Below are 22,544 nucleotides of genomic sequence, written 5' to 3'. Positions count from 1 at the left end.
CAGATCCTTGTGACACACTGCTGGTCACAAGCCTCCATCTAAAAATCAATCCTCCAACACCACCCTCTAAGTATCCAAACAGTCACTCCATTAGAGGTCAGATCAGTTTTCATTCATGTGAATCCAAAGAAAATGATGGCACCAGACAGAGTACCAGGCCACGCACTCAGGGCATGCGCATATCAACCTGCAGAGGTCTTCTCAGACATCTTCAACCTCTCCCTGCAGGAGGCTACTGTCCCTGCCTGTTTCAAGAGGGCCAATATCATCCCTCTGCCTAAGAAGGCTCATGCAGCATGTCTCAATGACTCCCACCCAGTGACCCAAACTTCGGTAGTCATGAAACGCTTTGAAAGGCTGGTCATGGCATTAATCAACTTCAGTCTCCCCACTAATCTTGACCAACTCCAATTTGCCTATCAGACCAACACATCCATGTCAGATGCCATAACACTTGCCCTTCACTCCACCATAAAACATCTTGACACCAAGAACAGCTACATAAGAATCCTACTCATTGATTACAGTTCAGCCTACAACACTGTTATCCCCTTGAGACTGATTACTAAACTTAGTGATCTTGAACTAAGCCCCACTCTCTGCAACTGAATCCTCAGTTTCCTGACCCAAAGGTAACAATCAGTGAAGACTGGGGACAATATTTCATCCTCACTAACACTCAACACTGGACACCCCAGGGTGCATACTAAACCCCCTACTGCACTCACTGTATACCCATGACTACATCACCAAAAACCAGACTAATGCCATTTACAAGTTTGCTGATGACACCACTATAGTTGGTCGAATCTCAGATGACGATGAAACAGACTACAGAAGAGAGGTGGTAGACCTGGAAAAATGGTGCACTGAGAACAACCTAGCTCTCAATGCCGGCAAAACCAAGGAACTGATTAATGACTGTCGATGGAACATTACTCATGCCCCCCTACACATTAACAGCACAGAGGTGGAACAAGTGGAGAGTGTCAAGCTCCTGGGAGTGGTCATCCACAACAAGCTTTCTTGGACTCTTCATATGGACGCACTTGATACAAAGGCCCAACAACGTCTCTTCTTCCTCAGGCAGCTGAGGAAATTTGGCATGACAGCAAGTATCCTTGCCAACTTTTATAGGTGCGCCATCAAGAGCATTCTATCTGGATGTATCACTATCTGGTACAGCAACTGTACCATTCAAGATTGGAGACAGTTACAGAGAGTGGTGAACTCGGCCTGGACAATCACAAAGGCCAACCTCCCTTCTATAGAATTCAACTACCAGGCCCGCTGTCAAGGAAAGGCCACCAGCATTCTCAAAGATCCACCACACCCTGGCAATGTTTTTCTACAACGTCTACCATCGGGGAGAAGGTACAGAAGCCTGAATACACGCCCCAGCCAGTTTCATAACAGTTTCTACCCTACTGTTGTTAGAATATTGAATGGACTCTCAAACTCTTAGCATTCGCCTATACCTGTTTTTGTTTGTTTTTGCTGCTGTTTACGTATTATTTACTTATCAATGCTACTTAACTCTGACCTGCCTGTATTGCTCACAGAACAAAACTTTTCTGTGTCTCAGTTCACATGACAATAAATTCAATTCAATTCAATTCAAAACTCCTAACTTTGAGCCAATTTTGTATCCAAATAGCTAGCTCTCCCTGGATTTCATATGATCTACCTTGCTATCCAGTCAATCATGCAGAACCTTGTCAAATACCTTACTGAGGTGCCCATATAGACAAGGTCCACCGCTCTACTTTTATCAATCTTCTTTGTCACTTCTTCAAAAAAAATTCTCAGTTAAGTTAGTGAAATATGAGTTCCCATGCACAAAGCCATGTTGACTATCCACAATTAGTCCTTGCCTTTCCAAATATATGTAAATCATGCCCCTCCAACAACTTGCCCACCAATGACATCACATTCACCAGTCTATAGTTCCCTGGCTTTTCGTTACCACCTTTCTTAAATAATGGCACCATGTTTGCCAACCTCCAGTCTTCCAGCACCTCACCTGTGACTATCAGTGAAACAAATATCTCAGCAAGGGGCCCTGCAATCAATTAGGTGAAAGTGAGGACTGCAGATGCTGGAGATCAGAGTTCAGAGCGTGGTGCTGGAAAAGCACATCTGGTTTGGCAGCATCCGAGGAGCAGGAGAGTCGATGTTTCGGGCGAAAGTCCTGCAATCACTTCCCTAGCTCCCCACAAAGTTCTGGGATACACTTGATCAGATCCCAGGGATTTATCCATCTTTACATGTTTTAAGATGCCCCAGCCCTTTTTCCTCTGCAGTGTGGACATTTTTCATGATGTTGCTATTTATTTCCCTGAGTTTTCTATCTTCCATATCCTTCTCCACAGTAAACATTGATACAAAATACTCGTTTAATATCTCACCCATCTCCTGCAGTTTCACACATAGATGGCCTTGCCAATGTTTAAGGAGACAAAAGTGAAGACTGCAGATGCTGGAGATTCCTGATGAAGGGCTTTTGCCCGAAACGTTGACTCTCCTGCTCCTCGGATGCTGCCTGACCCACTAATGTTTGAGGAGACCTATTCTCTCCTTAGGTCCTCTTTTGTCCTTAATGTATTTGTAGAAATTCTTTGGATTCTCCTTAACATTTCTTGCCAAAGCTATGTCATGCCAGCTTTTTGCCCTCCTGATTTCCCTCTTGAATATACTCCTACTGCCCTTACACTCTTCTAGGGATTCACTCAATCCCTGTGTCTATATGTGACATACGCTTCCTTCTTTTATTTGAGATGCAGAAGGCAAACAGAAGGTAAAAGGTTCCTCTCTCTCAATAAAATAACACAATGTTAGTTTCTGGCAAAGAAAGCCACATCAGATTACAGATGAAGTCAGTCAGCATCATGGTATGACTCCTGGTATTATGACTCACCTTCCTTTCCAGAGTAGAAGAACGAGATTAACAGGTTTGATACTGAATTTTACCCAGGCTTTCAAGCAAACACCAAGCAATGTTTGTGAGTAACTTGCATGTTAAAACAAACCAGTCATTCCCAAACAGTGAGCACAGTGTCTGTCATTGCTCTATGAGTAGCACCTTCACTTGAGTCAGAAGGTGATCGGTCCAAGTAGCATTGCACAATCTTAAGGACAAAAAAAAAAATCAATACTGAGGGAGTGCTACACTGTTGCAGGTGCTGAGTTGCAGAGGAGCTGTCAATCTATCAGCCTGTGTCCTCTCTTTGGTGCATGTGAAAGGCCCCCAAGTCACTATTTTGAAGAAGAGGAGAGGAAATCTCTATGGTGTCCTGGCTAAACATTCATCAGCTCCAATCAATATCAGAAAATAAAACAGATCATCTGCTGATGGCTGTTTAAAGGAGTTTGTTTGTAAATTGGCTGTGTTTCCATCATTACAACAACGGCCACCTTTCAAAAGTAATTTGGGACATCCTGAGGTTGTGAAGAGCACTATATGAAGGGTGTTCTATCCTTTATAAATGGAATCATTAAAGTATTGACTCTTCCTAAATATTGCCAATGAAGCTCTTTTGGATGGCTCAGAGCATTGGAATACTTTTACCATTGGAAATAAAGTTCATTGTAAAGCAGCTGCAGCATCTTAAGTGATTTCCAATTTAGTTACTCCCTTAAATGCAAATATAATGAGTAAAGCCTTGGGATTTTTCCCTCAAGATTACAAAGGAAAACAAGGGGGAAACCAACTGTGCTTCCAGTACGTCAACATTACCTTGCACCAGTTCTCTCAAGCCGTATCCTCACCACAGAAGCAGAAAGCACATAGAACAGTAGAGCACAGGAATGGACCCTTCAGCCCACGATGTTGTGCTGAATGTGATGGCAAATGAAACTAATCCCTTCTGCCTGTCTTTGGTCCATATCCATGTGGTCATCTAAAAATGCCTTAGATGCCCCTATCATATCTGCCTTCACTACCACTCCCGGCAGATGTTCCAGACTCCTACCACTCTCCGTAAAAACAAACTTACCCCTCATATCTCCTTTGAGCTTTCCCCCTCTCAGCTGAAATGCATACTCCCTAGTATTAGACATTTCAACTCTGGGAAAAAGATTCTGACCGTCAACCATATCCATGCATCTCATAAATTTTATAGACTTCTGTCAAGTCTCCCTTCAGTCTCGACCACACGAGAGGAATCAACCTGAGTTTTTCTAGCCTCTCCTTAGAGCTCATACCCTTTAATACAGAGAGCTTCCTGGTAAACCACTTCTCTCCCTCTACATAGCAAACCTCTTTCATCCTATTTCAAATATGGACAAATAGTCTCCTGTAAACCTTCTGTACTGAGTTCATAAATTCATTTCCTTAAGATCTCTGGACAAAAGTGGCCATTTTTTTTCTAACTATTCAGATAGATATTGAATTTAGATGGTCTTTCAGGTAGCAGGTCTGTGTAGTCAGTAAGATCCAGAATTCTGTAAATGGAGGGAAATGGAATGGTTGAGATCTCCTCCAGCTCCAATTTGGTCTCCAGTATTGGAATCCCTACAGCATGGAAAAAGCCATTTGGCCCAACAAGTCCACACCGACCCTTCAAAGAGTAACCCACCCAGACCCCATTACTCTACATTTACCCCTGACTAATGCACCTAACCCACAGATCCCTGAATACCACGGGCAATTTAGCTTGGCCAATTCACCTGACCTGCACATCTTTGGATTATGGGAGGAAACCAGAGCACCTGGGGGAAACCCACACAGACACGGGCAGAATGTGCAAGCTCTACACAGTCACCCAAGGGTGGAATTAAACCCAGGTCCCTGGTGCTGTGAGGCAGCAGTGCTAACCACTGAGCCATCATGCCACCCATTAAGATGTGGCCTTTGTGGGAGGAATATTCTCATTCCAAATTAGTTTCATCCTTTGGTGCGGCAGTGTCCCATTCCTCTATGACAGACTCCCACTACTGAAAATCTTGCCAAATGCCTTACTGGCCGTTCAAGCAATCCCTTCCAGCCTGCTCTAATAAAGTGAGTTTGAGATCATGTCAGGGTGAATGATTCTGGCAAATGACCCATTCCTGCCACTCCAAAAGAGCAGACTGCAACCTTTTATGGACACATTGCTCACACTTTATTAAACAGTTTTGCATGCAGGGTACTGTCAAAAAATTGGATAAGAAAGTAATATTTCTCTCACGAGCAACTAGGTTTCGGGTCAATGCCAAGGATTGCCTTCGGGTTATGAGGAATTCAAGTTTATTTCCTGGTCACTGCTTTGAGCAATCCCTGAAAAAATATCACAGCTGCACTAAAAAGATGACCAACTGCTGGGGTTTGAATTTCACCAATAATTCATCAACAAATTGAGCTTAAGATTTTGTTAGGTTTAGGAAGGGTTTTCCTTTGCTCAAGTTTATGTTTAAACTTATTCAGAAGATTTCACATTCAGTCCACCAACATTGCATTAAAAACATTCTTTGACTGGTTAACTGGTAATGCAGCTTTGGTAATGCACCTGAAAGTAAATTTAAGACCAAAAGTAAGCACTTCATTCAGAGATTAAAAGAAAACGCAAAGTGCTAGAGAAACTCATCAGTGGACAGAAAAAAAACATAGTTAATGTTTCAAATCTGATGCTATGACCATTCTTTGGAACTGAAGAGAGCTAGAAAATGATGGTCTTTAATGAGTTATATTGACCTGAAAACATTAACTTTTTTTTTCTCCATAGATGCAGTCAGACCTGCTGCATTTCTCCAGCACTTTTTGTTCTTATTTCAGAATTCTAGCATCCACAGCATTGTGCTTTTAGTTTATTCTATTCAGAGAGTCTTCCATCTTGTGTTTAATATTATCAACAATGATCTCAAATGTTTACAGAATGACTATTAATGAATGTACAATGGACAATTGTAGTAAATTAGTTTTTAATATAATATTTCTAAGCTTTTAAAATGATGCATATTAGCATCTGTCTGCCGAAACAAAAAAAAAATTAATTTGATAAGCCTCTGTAAGGGGCCTTTACATTGATGCTGTCAGTTGAACCTTGCCATAGTGATTAATTCAATTGGAGAGGGGATCACTTTCATGGGTGGGCCCCATCCATCTCTTGGACCAATTGAAATTTGAAATTGAAATTCCATGATTCTTTCCATGATCCTAGCTTGCTTGAAAGAAACCAGCACAACCAGGTGGAAGCCCCAAGTCAAGATGTTATTCTTTACATGTTAGAAGTATAATCACACAGATGTCCATTAAGCTCATCGACTCGCTTCCTATTCTCTGCTCTCTTCGGCTATAAGTTTATTTCCCTCGAGTGCCTAAAATTTCCTTTTCAAGCTGTTCAATTGTTTATAGGTTTATCAAAACGGTTGAGAAAACAAAGAGGCTGTTTAATTATAAAATGCCGTGGGAGGTGGGAGATCATATGATGAAACCTCCAGGAATATGGCCAACTGGAACTGGCAATCCTAGATTAAAGTGTCAGCTAAGCTCTGTGCAATGGACAGAAATATCACTTCACCCTCATACTGAGAAAAGTCCACCAAAGACTATTTTCTTCCAAATTTGTGAAGGTCATCAGATTGTCCAGTAACAACGTACATTCCTCTATCACTTTTATTAAAGTTAGAAAATCTAAAGGAGCAGAATAGATGGGTTACAAAATTTGACAACAAGCCACACGTTTGAACAGATGACCAAAACTGGAGTCAAGGACGCAGGTTCTTAAAGAGATTCTTAAAAGGGTAAAAATATCAGAGCAACAGACAGGGAGGTAATTCTAGACCTTAGGGTATAGGCACCTGAAGGCACAGCTATTGAATGGTTCAGGTACAGCTATTGAATGGCAAAGCAATTAAATTTGGAGGCCAGAATTAGACAAATATAAATACCTCAGTGGATTGTGGTGCTGGAGGTGATTACAGCGATAGGGAAGACTGTTGAGGTGATGGAAAATTTGAAAACAAAGATGAGAATTTTCAACTCAAGGTGCTGCTTGACCTAGATGAATGGGAAATGGGTGGTAGATGAATGGGAAATGATAGTCACAGGTTTATGGAGGGTGAAACATAAGATGCCATGTAATAGTCAAGACTAGAGGTGACAAAAGCATGGATAAGGGTTTCATAAACAGGCAAGGACAATATCAGGTGCATCTAAGGGGGTTGTGCAATAAAATCATGAGGGGCATAGATAGAGTAAATAGACAAAGTATTGTCCCTTGGGTGGAGGAGCCCAGAACGAGAAGGCATAGGTTTAGGGGTAGAGGGGAAAGATATAAAAGAGACCTAAGAGACAACTTTTTCACTCAGAGGGTGGTACGTGTACGAAATGAGCTTCCAGAGGAAGTGATGAGGCTAGTACAATTGCAACATTTAAAAGGCATCTGGATGGGTATGAGTAGGAAGGGTTTGTAGGGATATGGGCCGGTGGGTGGCAAGCGGGGCTAGATTAGGTTAGGATAGCTGGTCGGCATGGACAAGTTGGACCGAAGGATCTGTTTCCACGCTGTACATCTCTATGACTCTACGTGGCTGAAGTTCATCTTGGAGTTAAATACGACACTCGGATGGTGAATATCCTGGAGAAGCTAGACCGAAATATATAAATATCTTTATTACTCTTCGCAAACTCAATATTTAATATTTTCTAAATATCTATTCCATTAGTACTTTTTTGTGCTTTCTTTTTAAAACTACGGGACAAATATCATGATTTGCAACTAAAGTCAGTCAGGATCAGTGGCTGCACTTTGAACTCCTGGGTGTGACAGCTGCTCTGCCTGCAAAATTCAATATACAATGTTAGCAGACACTTGGGGAGTGTTTGGTTGCCAGAGGCCTTTCAGTCTGCCTGTGCAGGAAAAAGTTTCCCTCATATCATTTTTAAGGGTTTTTTTGCCAGTCATTTTAAATCAGTGTCCTCTGATACTCGACATATTCACCAAAGGCAGGAGTTTCTCTCTATTCTGTCTGAACTCCTCATGATTTTGAACACTTGTATCAGATTAACTTTCAGTCTTCTTTTCCCCAAGGTAAAGAACTCCAACTTTTCCAATCCAACCACTGAGCTGGATTCTCATCCTTCTCGCATGCTTTCACATCCTTTCTAAAGAGTGCTGTCTAGATTTGGTCACAATCCTCCAATTGAGATCAAGCCGAAGTTGTATATGGGTTTTTTACAACTTCTTTATTTCTGCAGTCTAGATCCTGATTTATAACACTCAAGATCCCATATACGTTAAGTAATTCCTCAAATTGCCCCACCACCTTTAATGATGTAAACCCATATAACCGCAGGTCCCTCGGCAGTGGTACCTCTTTTCGATTTGTATTCTTAATTTTATGTTGACTTCCTTGTTCTTCCTACTTAAATAAATCTGTTCACACTTCTCTGCTTTAAATGTTATGTTAAGCATTGAAACATTCCAGTGAAAGAGATGGACATACCTTCTGTTTTGAATGCTGGTGGTAACTCAGTGTGCTCGGTTGAGATGCTGAGATCATCTGTAAGGGCATAATTCTGCTCCTCACCATGTTCCCAACGTTTCTGCTGCAACTGCTGTAACCAGTACATCATGACATCTTTATTCTTTGCCTGAAAACAAAATCCATGTTTCTCTCATCAGGGAATAGGTAATTTCATTGCCCAAACTTAGATTTCCCACACCGTAATAAACCGTATCCATAAGTGCTCTTGTATTTTATTTTAAAAGCCATAAAATTCAAAGAAGTTCTAATAACAATAACTGACATTTGCCCATCACCTTTTAAATGTCACAAGACATACCCTTACATGAGCAATCAGACAAATTCTGTCACTGAGTCATTAGGAGGTATTAGAATAAGTGACCAAAGGTGTTGTCAAAAAGACAGGCTATAAGGACCATCTTAAAGGTAGTCCAAAAAGTAGTGGGACAGATGTTTAGGGAAATAATTCAAAGCCTCTCCAACTGCTATATACTCATGTCAAAATAAAGTTTGAGAAAAACATTTTAGCCAAAAGTACAGGCTGACTTCTACACCAGAAATTGCTAGTGAAACTCGGCAGGTCTGGCAGCATCCATAGGAAGAAAACAGAATTAACATTGAGTCCGGTGACTCTAATGAATATGAAGAGCAGAGTAAATTCTATTTTGTTTCATATAACCAACATCCACAATTTTTGTTTTCTTCCAGAGCTTGGAACCTGGGCTGAAAACACTGGCATCAGTGGTAGAACTATGAAAATCAGCAATGTACAAGAGACTAGGATTGGAGGAGGAGAATACAGATCCAAGGTTGTGGGTCTGGAGGAGATTAGAGACTTAAAGAGGGGGTGAGATCACAAAGAGTTTTGTGCACAAGGCTAGGATTTTAAATGTGAAATACTGCTGTCAAGGTTCACATGTGGACTTGGGAATGGGATTTGGTTAACATTTGTTTTGCTTCTAGTTTTCCTCAAGGCTTTCCACTATGTACACATATCAGACCTACTCTATAACCAATAGTATCACACAACTGTGAATTCCAGGCAAGGTATTACTACTGCATCAGGTGAGAATGGTTAATAAGAAATACAATATAAGTCCATGACAGATTGCAGAATGGGTCAAACAGTAAATTGTCACTCAAATATTACACTCACAGTACAAAGGTTTGCTGTTTTAATTCTGTAATCAAGGTGCTGCTGTGAATTCACAGAATTTATTATAGAGTCCCTACAATGCAGAAACAGTTCATTCGGCCCAAAGAGTCCACACCAACCCTTAGAACAGCGTCCCACCCAGACCCTATAACTTTGCATTTTCCATGGTTAAGGCACCTAACCTGCACACTATGGAATTATTTAGCATGTCCAATCCACCTAACTTGCACATTTTGGACTATGGGATGAAACTGGAGCACCTGGAGGAAACCCACGCAGACACAGGGAGAATGTGCAAACTTCATACAGACAGTCGCTGAGGATGGAATTGAACCTGGGTCCCTAGTGCTGTGAGGCAGCAGTGTGAACCACTCCGCCACCATGCCGCCCCAAAGAAATAGGCCCCATTCAGCCCACCAGGTCGAGTGTGTATGCAGCTCACAAACCTCCAATCCTATTTCATTTCACAACAGCAGCTTATCCTTCTATTTCTTTCTAGCTCCTATGTTTAATTAGAAACCTGCGCCCCTCCCCCCCCCCCGCCCCATCCAAATCCTTCAAATCCTCTCCAACTGCTTTATACTCATGTCGAAATAAAGTTTGAGAAAAAAATATCTTAGCCAAAAGTACAGGCTGACTTATACACCAGTAATATTTTTGAGGGTTAAAATCTACTCTCTACCATCACCTCACTACACAACACTTTACAGCATTACATCAGCTATTTGCAGATTTGTCAGGTCGGAGACTGCGTCGACTAACCTCACCTCCCAAAACTAGTGCAAATAAAGTCAAAAAGTATCTTTATTAATTCTTGCAGACCCACAAGATGCCAAACAGCCACTTTCAAATCAATGGGTTTGCACTGGACTTCAGGAACAAGTTTGGATTCTTTTTTGACCAAATATCAGAAGTCAGCTTTTTACACATGCTCAACTAATATCTCTTTACATCTTGAGCTAGCAATTTCCACTTGCTCACTACTCGCTGGATAAAGGAGTTTCTCCTAAATTTCCGATTGGATTTATTAGAGAATGTTGTTATTTTTATGGCCCGGATTCAGGGTTTCCTCCAAGGAAACATTCCCAGTGAAATTACTGATTGGACCCAGAATAGCACCGTATCTAACAACCCTTTAAAATTAAAAATCCTTACCTTCACATTCATTTCCTGCAAGCCCTCTTTTTTTTCCCTAGCCATCTTTAGCAGTACAACTTAGAATGATACTCAGATCATGAGGTTATATTGATCATGAGTACTGAACACTTTGGAGGTCTTTTCTCAAGTAAAACTAATACAGGAATAACTTGATAGGGGTCTTGGGGAATATGAAAGGTTACGATTGGGTAAACATAAGAAGATATTTCCACTTGTGGGCAACACCAAAATTAGAGCCCATGAATATAAACCCAATAAAGAATGAAGGAGACAGGTATTTACCCACAGAATGAGGAAATGTGGAACTGGTTACCACAGTGGGTAGTTGAGGTGAATAACATAAACAGACTCAGAATTTAATTCTAGAACTATTAAAGTACAGGAAGCCATTTGACTTATTAAATCTCCACTGGCAGCTTGCAGTAGCGACTCAGCCAGCCCCACACACCAGGCCTGTCCCATTGGCCCTGTCTTTTCTTTTCCCTTCAATTCACTGTTTGAAAGCTGCAACCAAATCTGTCTCTTAACCTCAAGCAATACACTCCAGTTACAAACTTCTCACTGTGTAAGAAGGATTTTCCGCACACCATAATGGGTTATTTGATCATTGACCTTCAATTGGCATCCACCAGTTCCAAACAAGCATTCTGCTAAACAGGACCGTTTAGCCGTAATGACAGTGTCTGGGCCTCTGATGATTTTGAACAGATCTCCTTTCAAATTTCTCTTCTTTCAATCTATCCAACACAACTGAAGACTTTCGTTGTCAAGTCTTTTCTGAGGAAGCCAGGTAAATACATGAGAGACGAAAGAACATAAGGTGAGATGAAGAGGGGTGGGAGGCAGAGTGTACAGAGCAGAAATGCTGGTACAAGTATAATGGCCTATTTCTATTCTGTAAATATTTTGATAGTTAAAATGGTTGCATGGAGTACAAAGAAGTCATCATATTTTAGTCCATTATCACATGAAACAGTTCAGCACTTTCTATTTTTAGTTTCTGATATCCAGTTTCTGTGGTGCAGCGCAAGTCTCATTACACAGATGTCACAATCCAAAGAATGAAATTGCATTATCACTGAAACACATTACCAAGAAAACTCTTATGTTCTCCTATTTTTAACTGGCAAAATGAAAATTTAAATGAAGATTTCTATCTTTTAGGAGCAACAAAACCCCTATGCACTAAGCAAATGCACAGTATATTGAGCCAATTTATCATGGACTTATACTGTATTTTTAAATTTTTTTTGTTTCCAAACATGGAAAGGTTAAGAATGGATGAACCAAGGTAAAAGGTAGTGGATAAGTTCGAGTTCATTGGCTTAATAATAAACACCAAAGTTACAATCAAGAGTGAAAAACAGTTTAGATTAGCTACAACGAGAGGCATGACCTCTAATTTAAGAATCAGTTGACCTTGCAGAAACATCAGCGTGAAGCTTAAAGCATGTCTAATACAGCCCTAGTGTGGAGTATTGAGTGTGAAGAAAGACATTGAGAGTTTATAACAGCTTTTGAAATGTGGGTATGGAAAAGGATGGTCAGAATCAGCTGCAATGCCAGAAGGATGAAAAAGTGAGAGATAGGTCAAGGTAGGAAGCTCTGGAAACAAAAGGAGATTGCCAAGGACAGTTAGAGAGTGAAAGACAGCCAAGTACGGAAGCCCTGTCCTGGCAACAATTGAACCACAAACCAGAACAGACGTATAAGAGGAAGAAGAAAAGTCAGATGGGCTGATAACATGGAGGTGAGGCAATGTTGAAGAAAGCCAAAAGAAAAATGATGCCAACAGCCCTACTAAAGCGATGTTGATGATAAAATAACAAACATTTAATGTCAGAACTCAATGTTAGATATTACCTTTGCGATGCGTCAGATAATTTAAATTATGAAACATTAATCCTAGGATGAGGTTATTTTTGGAATGGCACATTTCCCTTTTTCTTCATTGAGGCTTAAGTTACTGTAAGTTACACTTTATAAAAAACATTTCATTGGTTTAAAACTTTAGGTTGAAATGTACAACTGGTGATAAACTTAACTCTGTGCTCCTATGGACTTTGTACAACTCTGCTTTTAATTGGAAACCAAATCAAGTAGGGTATAAAGTTAGTGATACACTAAATCCTACTAGCTTCCTGGTGTGCCAGCTCAGCTAAAATTGTGGAGGCTTTTGCTACAAATATTTGTTATGACCAAAGTTGAAGTGGTGAACTAACTCCTTTCCTAGTTCAACTCCTTCACTGCTCATAAAGTTCAAATTTAAAAAGGACAATTATTTAGCCAAATGTATACATATCAAACTATATTTAGTTCAGTATCAGGAACAAATTGTCCAGGTTTCTTTAGCTAACAATAATATCTAGTTCATTACAAATAGAATAATCTTTGCAAATTTGCCTGATTAAGTCGGCAAAATGCTTAGACGGTTCAAATGTATGGAAACCAACTCTCACTCAAAAAAAGTCAAGTCTAAAAGAACAAATAAAAAACTCCCCAAGGTGTAATCCTACAAGTGATGAGACAGATAAACTGAGAGGAAAAGAACTATTTATGGATTTCTCCAAATATTGATTTGTCGCCAAATTTACTTGCCACACACAAGCTATTGGCACTGGGATGTCCTCCTAGATTATTTGTGGCTGGCTGAATTTCCATAATCAGAGACAGTGAGGCAGATTTTTAAATTTTCTTTAGAAACCCTCACAAGCAGAGAAGAGGCCATCTATTTTAGTTTCAGCTCACACACTTTGTTCAGAAGTGTTCAGAAAAGGAGAAGGAAAAACAGCTGTTGTTTCTTGAGCAAGGCATGTCTGACCATCTGGCTTCAAAATGCCATAGCTTTATTGCGTCTACAAGCTGGGCCATGTGACCTCTCAGTGTAGGCAGTGTAGAGTAGAGGTCTCCAAACAAACATGTCCTTTACAACTGCAAATACCATCTGGAAATCCTACAGCAATACCCATAGATACCATGCTAGCAACATTCTCAAAATGTTTAACTTTGTTATCAGGCATGATGACTTTCTGATCAGCTCATACTTCTCTAAATACTCAGCTGTTCCCTCCCTCACCTGCTGTTAATTCTAAAACTCCCTCTTTGTCACCAACAATTAGTTAACAATTGGACAATGATGTAAATTACACACCAATGTATATGAACTACATTCCTATGAAATAATGTTAGACACAATATTTCTAATCATGTTGATGCAACCAGCAGTGATACATGGTTAGCTCACACATACACAGACAAATGAAGATCAGTTTTGCAAGAGGTGTGACTAAAATATTTCTAATTTTCTTTACATGAAAAATTTTTGCTACACTAAAGAGGAAGAATTGATGGCTGGGAATACTTAGATAAAGTTTTAAAGACATGATGAACTGAATAGTCTCCTCCTGCACTATGCAATAATAAATGTGAGTGAGAAGTAGAAACTTCACATGTGAATATCAGACAGCCAAGAGAAAATTAACTCTGATTTATTTTGGACATTGCTATGAGAAATTGGGTAATCAAAATGTAGTCAAGAGTGTGTTGCTGGAAAAGCACAGCAGGTCAGGCAGCATCCGAGGAGCAGGAGAATCGACTCTTCAGGCATAGGCCCTTCAGGAGGGATCCTAATGAAGGGCTTATGCCCGAAGAGTCGATTCTCCTGCTCCTCAGATCTGCCTGACTTGCTGTGCTTTTCCAGCAATACAGTCTTGACTCTGACCTCCAGCATCTGCAATCCTCACTTTCTCCTAATCAAAATATAGTCAGGTTAAATTCTTTACTTTAGAAATAAAGAGATATGACAACACTGAAGACAACCGGCTTGAACAAATTATTCAAGGTGGTAAAGTAGAGCACACAAATACTTCAATATCACTTGACTCTGTTCACTCCCTATCTGGTCAGGGATCCTCCCAATATTGCAGGAATTGTAGGGTGGATAGAATACTTTTCATATCAAAATGTCTCTAGGTACTTTGGATAATGCATGCCAAGGAATTCAATAGTATGGCTCATTTAAGCAACCTAAAAAGCCAATATCACATGACAGAATGGCCAGCCATTTACAAACTAATGGCATTAGCCAAGGGAGGAATATGGTCCTTTTGAAAATGCTGCTCAATTTGGAATGACATCATGGGCCTGTTGATATCCAAATGGAGCACAAGAATAGACAGCAGCCAAGACAGCAATTTAACCTTTTCACCTAACGATGACACATCAATAATACTCCTAGAACAGGTAGAAAATAAATTTTAAAAGTTGATAATAATTCTTGCCTTCATATATATAAAAGTATAATATTGAAGATAACTTTTATACCAGTTGCACTGCATTAACCATTGTATTATTAGGATGCACTTAAGCAGCTAGATGCTTACGTTGCCCAAAGGTACAGTGAGAGACATCCAATCATAACCTGCAAATGGAAATCGATATTATTTGAAAAAAAAGGAAGATTGCAGGGCAATGGCCAAACATCAAGGGGAGTGAGATTTATTGGAGTTCTCTTCTAAAGAGGCACAATGGACCAAACAGCCTCCTTCCATGCTGTATGGTGATGTGTACGTGGGCAGCCAGCTAGTGTAATGCTGCTGACTTGCTTCATATTAAATTAAGGTAAATCAGAATGTGCAATACCCCCTATATTCACTTAACCCCACCTCCTAATAATTCAACCCCACTATTTTTGCACTGAAAGCAGGTAAGTTATCCAAACGCATTTAAAATGTGAGTAAGATTTGGAGTGCGCTGACTGAAAGGTTGTTGGAAAATGATTCAATAGTAGTCTTCAGAAAAGCCTTAGATAAAGTCTCGAATAAGAAAAAAACAATCAGGGACACGGGGAAAGGCAAAACAAAACAGAGTGGGATTAACTGGATGGCCCTTCAAAATAATGGATGCAGACTGATGGACTGAATGGCCTCCTTTAGTACAGTAATATTGTATGATACAAACCACGAACAGAAATTTAGTCATATTTAAATTATTAAGAACACTTGATTTATTCTAGCAAGAATGAAAAGGACCAAAACATGCTCAAAGTGTTCCTGCAACCCCACATCAGCAGCTGTCTACTGGGTCTGGAGTGAGAGATTTACTCTCCAATGCTCAGCACTGTTGGGAACTTTGAAATAGAATTCAATTGAGAGGCTTCAGAGAGCAAGAGCAAGCAAAACATCACAGGGTTACAAGTTCAAGGAATGCATACAGAGTCAGAGTCAGTGATCGAAGCAGCGACCAGGTCACTATTCAACAGAAGGTTGAAGAAGGCCTTAGTAAAAAGGGAATAAAGGGATTAAAGAACAGTGGAAGCATGTAAAATTAACACAAAAGGAGGAGCATATACACCCCCCAAACACAGTGGGGCCAAATGGCTCATTTCCATGTTTCACTCCTATGCAATTCTCTAACACAAGGCCTCTGTGTTTCTTTGTGTGATGCATTAAATTAAAATACTTGCAATGCAGCTGCAGAATATCTCCAAACCCACCACTCTAGATGGACTGATTAGTCTCATGTCAGGCTAGAACAAATGAGAATATACCCAAAAAGACATCCAAAGTAATTAAAAGTATGACCATCATTACAATTTCTTCACTGTCCTATAAAGGATGCATACATAATTTCTCCAGTCCATTCCTACATTCCGTGAAATTCATGGATGCCGAGTCTTAGAAATACTTGCCTTTATGGAGTCCTGGCCCTGCTGGTACATGAATCACAATATTACACGTAGAGGTATGCCAAGTAATTAGAAGACAAATGGCATGTTAGTTTTTGCTATGAAGGATTTGGAGTGTAAGAGTAAACAATTCTGACTATAATTATGTGTGGTGCTGGTAAGAACATACCTGAAGACATGTTTGTTTCGCTAGATGGAAGATCAGGATGAGGGGATTGTATTATAAAGGAGGGATCAAGTGGAGAAGGCATGTATTGCCCAGAGTTTAGAAGAATGAGGGTCACCTAACTGAAACACATAGTTCCTGAGGCACTTGATAGGTAGATCATGGGAAAGTTCCCCTGGTGGGGATTCTAGAACATAAGGTCACAGTCTCAGGATAAGGCATTAGCCAGTTAAGACTGAAACAAGGAAAAATTTCTTCACTCAGAGGGCTTTGAAGCTTTGGAAATCTCCACCATAGAAAACTGTGAATGCTCAGTTAGGATCTACTCAGAGGTCATTTGGGTACTAAGGATCAATTGGCCAATCCTAGCTCCTATCCCTAATGATGTGTTGCTTATAGGAAAGGCAAACTTATTTACAGAACTGACCAGATGAACAGCAGCAACATCCTTGATTTTCATCTCTGAACTCACCAGCACTATCTTAGGATGGCATGGTGGCTCAGTGGTTAGCACTGCTGCCTCACAGCACCAGGGTCCCAGGTTTGATTCCAGCCTCGGGCAACTGTCTGTGTGGACTTTGCACGTTTGCCCTGCGTGGGTTTCCGCTGGGTGCTCAGTTTTCTTCCCACAGACCAAAAATGTGCAGGTTAGGTGAATTGGCCATGCTAAATTGCCTATAGTGTTAGGTGAAGGGTAAATGTAGGGGAATGGGTCTGGATGGGTTGCTCTTCGGAGGGTCGGGTGGACTTGTTGGGCTGAAGGGCCTGTTTCCACACTGTAAGTAATCTAATCTAAATGTGCAGGTCAGGTGAATTGGCCATGCTAAATTGTCCATAGTGTGGGATATAGGTAAATTAATGTTACTTCTGCAATTCTGCAATTCCATCTTACAAAGTAAAATGAACTCACACCAGTGTGTAATTGTTTTAGCCAAGAGCTGAGTCAACAAGAATGGAAACAATGTGGAGGAAATATATAATTGTTTTTGTATTAGCTAAAACTGTATGTCAGAAGGTAGACATTATGGGCAAGTAGATAAGATGTTGTGAGGGGATGAAGTTAAGCTAGATACGCCTGTACAAACAGTAGGTATAAACATCTGCTTCCCACTTTTACAAAAACACAGGAACAAACCCCAATTAAAAGGGTCATAGGGATCAGAACGGCCTCGGGAAAGGCACAGATGAAAGGGGTAGATAATGATGAAGAAAGGATATGCCTAACAATGACCTATAGCAGGATAAGGTCAAACAGCCTTGTGAGACCAGAAATAAGCATTTTATCACAGACAAGGCCGGATAAGGCAAGAGGTAAACAGGGGTAATGGGGGCCAGTCTTAGGGAAGTGGACGATGTAAGCAGGGGAGGAGCAGTGTAAAACAATAGACATCAAATCATATAAATGTTGTGTATGAATTGAATTTGGTGTGTGTATGTCCTCTACCTTATAGGCACTGGACATCACACCCACTTGCAAGTGTAAAATAAATGACACTACTGATTCAGATCTTGTCTCGGACTGAAATTATTGAAGTGAGTGGGCTTTGTTTCTCACAATAGTGATAGGCAGAGGTGAGTGGGTTACTCTTTGGAGGGTCGGTGTGGACTTGTTGGGCCGATGCTGTAGGGAATCTAATCTTATAAACAGCGTAATTGTCAAATTTAGCTTGACCATTCAGGAAAGAGTCATACGATGTCATTACCTCAATAGGATCTGTCCCTGAAAGCTTCCACCTCATTTGGATTGTTGTAGCAGCAAAGTTACACACACAAAACCAAGATGCACAAACATCTCGTTACCACCACATAAAATTGTTATTGTTTCTGGAGCAAATACTTTGATTATTAATGACTAAATCTTGCAGATAAAATCACCCGAGATTCACTACGTATCTCATCTAAAATGGAATTTATTCTTCCGTTTAATAAAAATGGTGACTTGCATTCAATGTTGTGGGACAAACAATTCCGAGGCTTCAGCTAGGCAAAAATAATTATTTGCTTGAGCAGCCAAACAAGTGCTTGGAGTAACGAGTTCAAACACTGCATTGGCTCGCATGAACAAAAAGAGGATGCTGTTTGTGGGGAGAGAAATAGAACTAAAGTTTTGATTTCAGTATGATACTTCAGAACTTTTATTAGCTTGCAGGAGTTAGAAAGTCGAGGAGGAGTCAGAAATTGCCTTTTGACGTATTTTACCACACGAAGGCAAAATCTGTGATTACAGTTTAATTTTTCAGAATGTTGCAAAGCTTTTACATGATACCACAGAATCCACAGCCAAATTCACAAGTCAATTTGGGAGTCAGTCAATTACGTTATGAGGATGCAGAATCACAGGAGACCACAATGTTTTGCAGTATCCAAAATTACACGTTTTAAAAGCCCATTCCAACCACTGTACTACAGATATAAACTGCTAAAATTGGATACAAAGACAATAAGAGAGAGCCTGACAGGGGAATTACTCTCTCATGTAAGGCATGGAAAAACCTGATGAGTTTGTTTAAGTTTTTTTTGTTGCTAACAAGTTTTCTCTTACTCCTTAAACACTGATTATGTTAATAAAATGCACGATCCGAAAGTTAATCGGCATTTTTTTTCCGCACATTGAGCCGCAAACTTAACATGTCTGTGATTTAACACTCACCTTCAGTGTATAATCCTTTTCTGGAGTTGAGATTTCAAATGTTCCTTCCTCTGCCTCCACGCAATAATTGAAGGCAGCCTTGGACAGGTCCATTCTCCCTAACGGGCTATTGTCCTGGGCTGTTCGGAAATAATAGAGATGGCATGTCCTCTGGTCGTACACAAACCAGCGGGTCTTGCAGCCTTTTAGCGGCCCTTTGCCTCCCAGCTTGTTGAGGTAGCCGCACAGCTTTTTGTCCGGGTCCCTTGCTCCAGATTTTATTTCCAAATAGTTCGCCAGGTCATCGGGCTCACAGAGTTCCACCGAATCTTCAATCGCAGCGCCACTCCTTGCTTGTACACCCAGCTCTTCTGACCACTCTGCAGTTGGACCAGGCTTGCCCACTTCCAATTCATCTGCCATCATTGTCTGGTAAACACACAACACTCTACTGTCAGTGAAAATACAGATAATGGATGAGCATGTCAGAAGGCACTGTTGACATTAATTTGATGGCAAATTGGCTTCTGAGAAATCGCATTAAACAAGAAACAAGCTTTAGAAGTTCTAATGTACAGTACAAGATTTAGGATTGAACATCTAGTGCTCTTGATGTGAATAAACGAGGCCAGAAAAGGTCGGCCATAAGAGTTATATATAATCTTTAGCTTTCAACTCAGTAAACGGCGGTGATAAGTTGGTTATTTTAACAGTTCAACAGCTTAATCTATTCAATTCCAATTAAGTTGAAGTATTCTCTTTACTCCCAGCTGTAGTGCAGTATTTGCATATCCTGTCTACATTTCAATCTTTCCTGTATTCAGGGTGCGCCCACATTTATAATTGGGCACAACGCATTTCCCGACTCCCCGTCCCCACGCCTTGATCTCTCGCCGATTTAACGTTGCGCCAGGGTACAGCGACACGCACTGGGCTGGCCTTTCCCGAGTTTCCTGGGTGGAGGTTGGCTGCAGGCGCGTTCCCTCACATCCTCCAGCCGCTGCTGAAACTTGTCCCTCGCTCTCTCTCCAGTTTCCAGACCCAGGAAACTCCAAGCCACACGCGGCACCGCCAATTAATGCGAACAGACTCAGCAGCCAAAAAAAAAAGTCACCTCGGGAAATCCCAATGCTCGGAAATTAGAAACGTTACCGGGACAACCGAAGGAAACACTGCGGCCGTGTTGCATAACGTCGAATTGCAAAACTTTTAATTGCAGTAATCAACTTTAAACAAGTTCAAACCAACACCCCCCGAACAACCTCCTCCTAATTTATATGTCCAGATGTTTTGGGTTATAAAGGCACTTCACATACTGTACATTGTAAATTCATGAACGCGACAAACATAGTATCAAAGTTTGAATGAGAGATAGACGGGGAAGTTGAGCTGAGGCCATTAACAGATCAGTTGTGATTTTAATGAATGACGGACTCGAGGCATAGATCACTGATTGTTGCTTCTAATTCATGTCAGTATTTCTACATTTCCGTTCCATCCGGAACGGAGTGATAACGTTTGCTGGAATTGTTTGAAGTTCAGTTGTACAAATAAAACGACCTGCATTTTGCGTGTACAAATAGATGTTTAATCGCAGGGCAAACATCATACTGCGAACATCAAAACTGAACAGTTTCACTTTCACAATGGTCATGTTTTACTGGAGAGAGCAGGTACAAACAGCAATTCTGACAGGCTGCACAAAGTAGACGGATATTTTCACTGGCTGAAATCCAAACTATTGCTTCAAAGTCTTCAATTTAATTACTGCGGATGCTGGAAGCTGAAACCAAAAGAAAAAAGCTTTGACAAAGGGTCAGTTAGACTCGACACGTCAGCTCTTTTCTCTCCTTACAGATGCTGCCAGACCTGCTGAGATTTTCCAGCATTTTCTCTTTCGTCTTCACTTTAAGAAGTTGTCCATTTCTGTCCGAGATAAGAATTTCTTTTCACTCAGAAGGTTGTGAATCATTGGAATTCTGTACCTCGGAATGTGGGAAAGCAGAGGTTGAAAGGTATTTTAGAAATATAGAGTATAGAAGCAGGATGCACCAACCCTCCAAGCCTGTCCTCCATCCTTCTATATGATTATGGACAATTAATTTTGTTGAAAGAGATGTCTCAAGGGGCTGAATGGCCTACTCCTGCTCCTATTTCTTCTGGTGACAGCAGAGTTATTTAGGCTTGTATTAATCCCTCGAAATTAAGGTAAAGCTTAGCGAATTTTGTGAAGATTTTTAGCTCAGGTAGAGGTTTTGGATGTAAGTTTGCTTGCTGAGCTGAAAGGTTCATTTCCAGACGTTTCGTTACCTTATTAGGTAACATCTTAAGTGGACCTCATGCAAAGCAATGCTGAAAATTCCTGCTTTCTATTTATATGTTTTGGTTTCTTTGAATTGCCACAAAAAGACATGACTCTCTCTCACTAGAGATGAGGAAGGACACCATTTTGACTGGGACAATACATCCATCCCAGGACAAGCCAAACAAAGACATACACAAGAATTCCTAGAAGCATGGGATTCCAACCAGAACTCTATCATCAAACACATCAAGTTAGACTCCATCTACCACCCCCTGAGAAAAGGAACAGGAAGTGACTTCACCACAGGAACTAACATCACCACAGGAAATGACATCACCAACCCAAAGAAACCCAAACATATAAATAGAAAGCAGGCATTTTCAGCATTGCTTTGCATGAGGTCCACTGAAGATGTTACCTAGTAAGGTAACGAAACATCTGGAAATGAACCTTTCAGCTCAGCAAGCAAACCTACATCCATAAGGCAAAGCTCCTGGGAATTACAAGTCTGAAAAATCTTCCATAATTACGCAAATTTCTGGTCAACCTCTCTCCATTCCTTTAAGTCTCTTTTAAGTTTTTTTTTATTTTGCAAGATGTTTATTTTAATTTTGCCCCTAGTTTGGTGCAATAATGTTAAAACTGTTTATGTTCTCCAAAAAAGCTCCAGAAACATTTTCAATTAAAAGGATTTCGCTATGTTCCTTTCCGCCTATAGATTTGTAGGACATTGCTTTTTTTACTGATCAAACTTTCTAATATTGTGCAAGAACCTCTGATAATGTTGTCAGATTCTTGTGTCGAGTTCTTGCATTTTTGAGCACAGGCCAAGCATAAACTGATGGTAATCTCTCTTGCCTGGCCAAACATATTAGCAAGAAAAACTTTTATTTATATAGTGCTCTCAACTTTGTAAAAGCATTTCATAGAGCATTGTCAGACAAAAGTTTATATTGAGTGTACATGAACCTATTAGGGAATTCGACTAAAAGATGGGAC

The 22,544-nt window shown here is 40.4% G+C and overlaps 1 protein-coding gene across 2 annotated transcripts in view; it reads right to left on the bottom strand.

The window, feature by feature from the left end:
- Window positions 1–20,305, bottom strand: part of tbc1d2 (TBC1 domain family, member 2) — a 76,588-nt gene extending 56,283 nt beyond the window's left edge. The window contains exons 1-2 of one of the 2 annotated variants that reach the window (XM_072588145.1): window positions 19,262–20,305; window positions 8,425–8,572 (exon numbers count right to left, since the gene is read on the bottom strand). In XM_072588145.1, coding sequence (XP_072444246.1) covers window positions 8,425–8,572; window positions 19,262–19,666 — 553 coding nt within the window. In that variant the 5' untranslated portion in view covers window positions 19,667–20,305. Of the gene's footprint in view, window positions 1–6,867; window positions 6,938–8,424; window positions 8,573–19,261 lie in introns of those variants that run through there. The other variant, XM_072588146.1, reaches the window with a different exon arrangement.
- Window positions 20,306–22,544: the final 2,239 nt, after the last annotated feature.

The sequence above is a fragment of the Chiloscyllium punctatum genome, chromosome 2 (assembly GCF_047496795.1).
Source record: "Chiloscyllium punctatum isolate Juve2018m chromosome 2, sChiPun1.3, whole genome shotgun sequence".
In the NCBI taxonomy this organism is placed as follows: Eukaryota; Metazoa; Chordata; class Chondrichthyes; order Orectolobiformes; family Hemiscylliidae; genus Chiloscyllium; species Chiloscyllium punctatum.
Note: the sequence above shows the minus strand (reverse complement) of the source record. Positions and strands in the feature narration are given on the sequence as shown.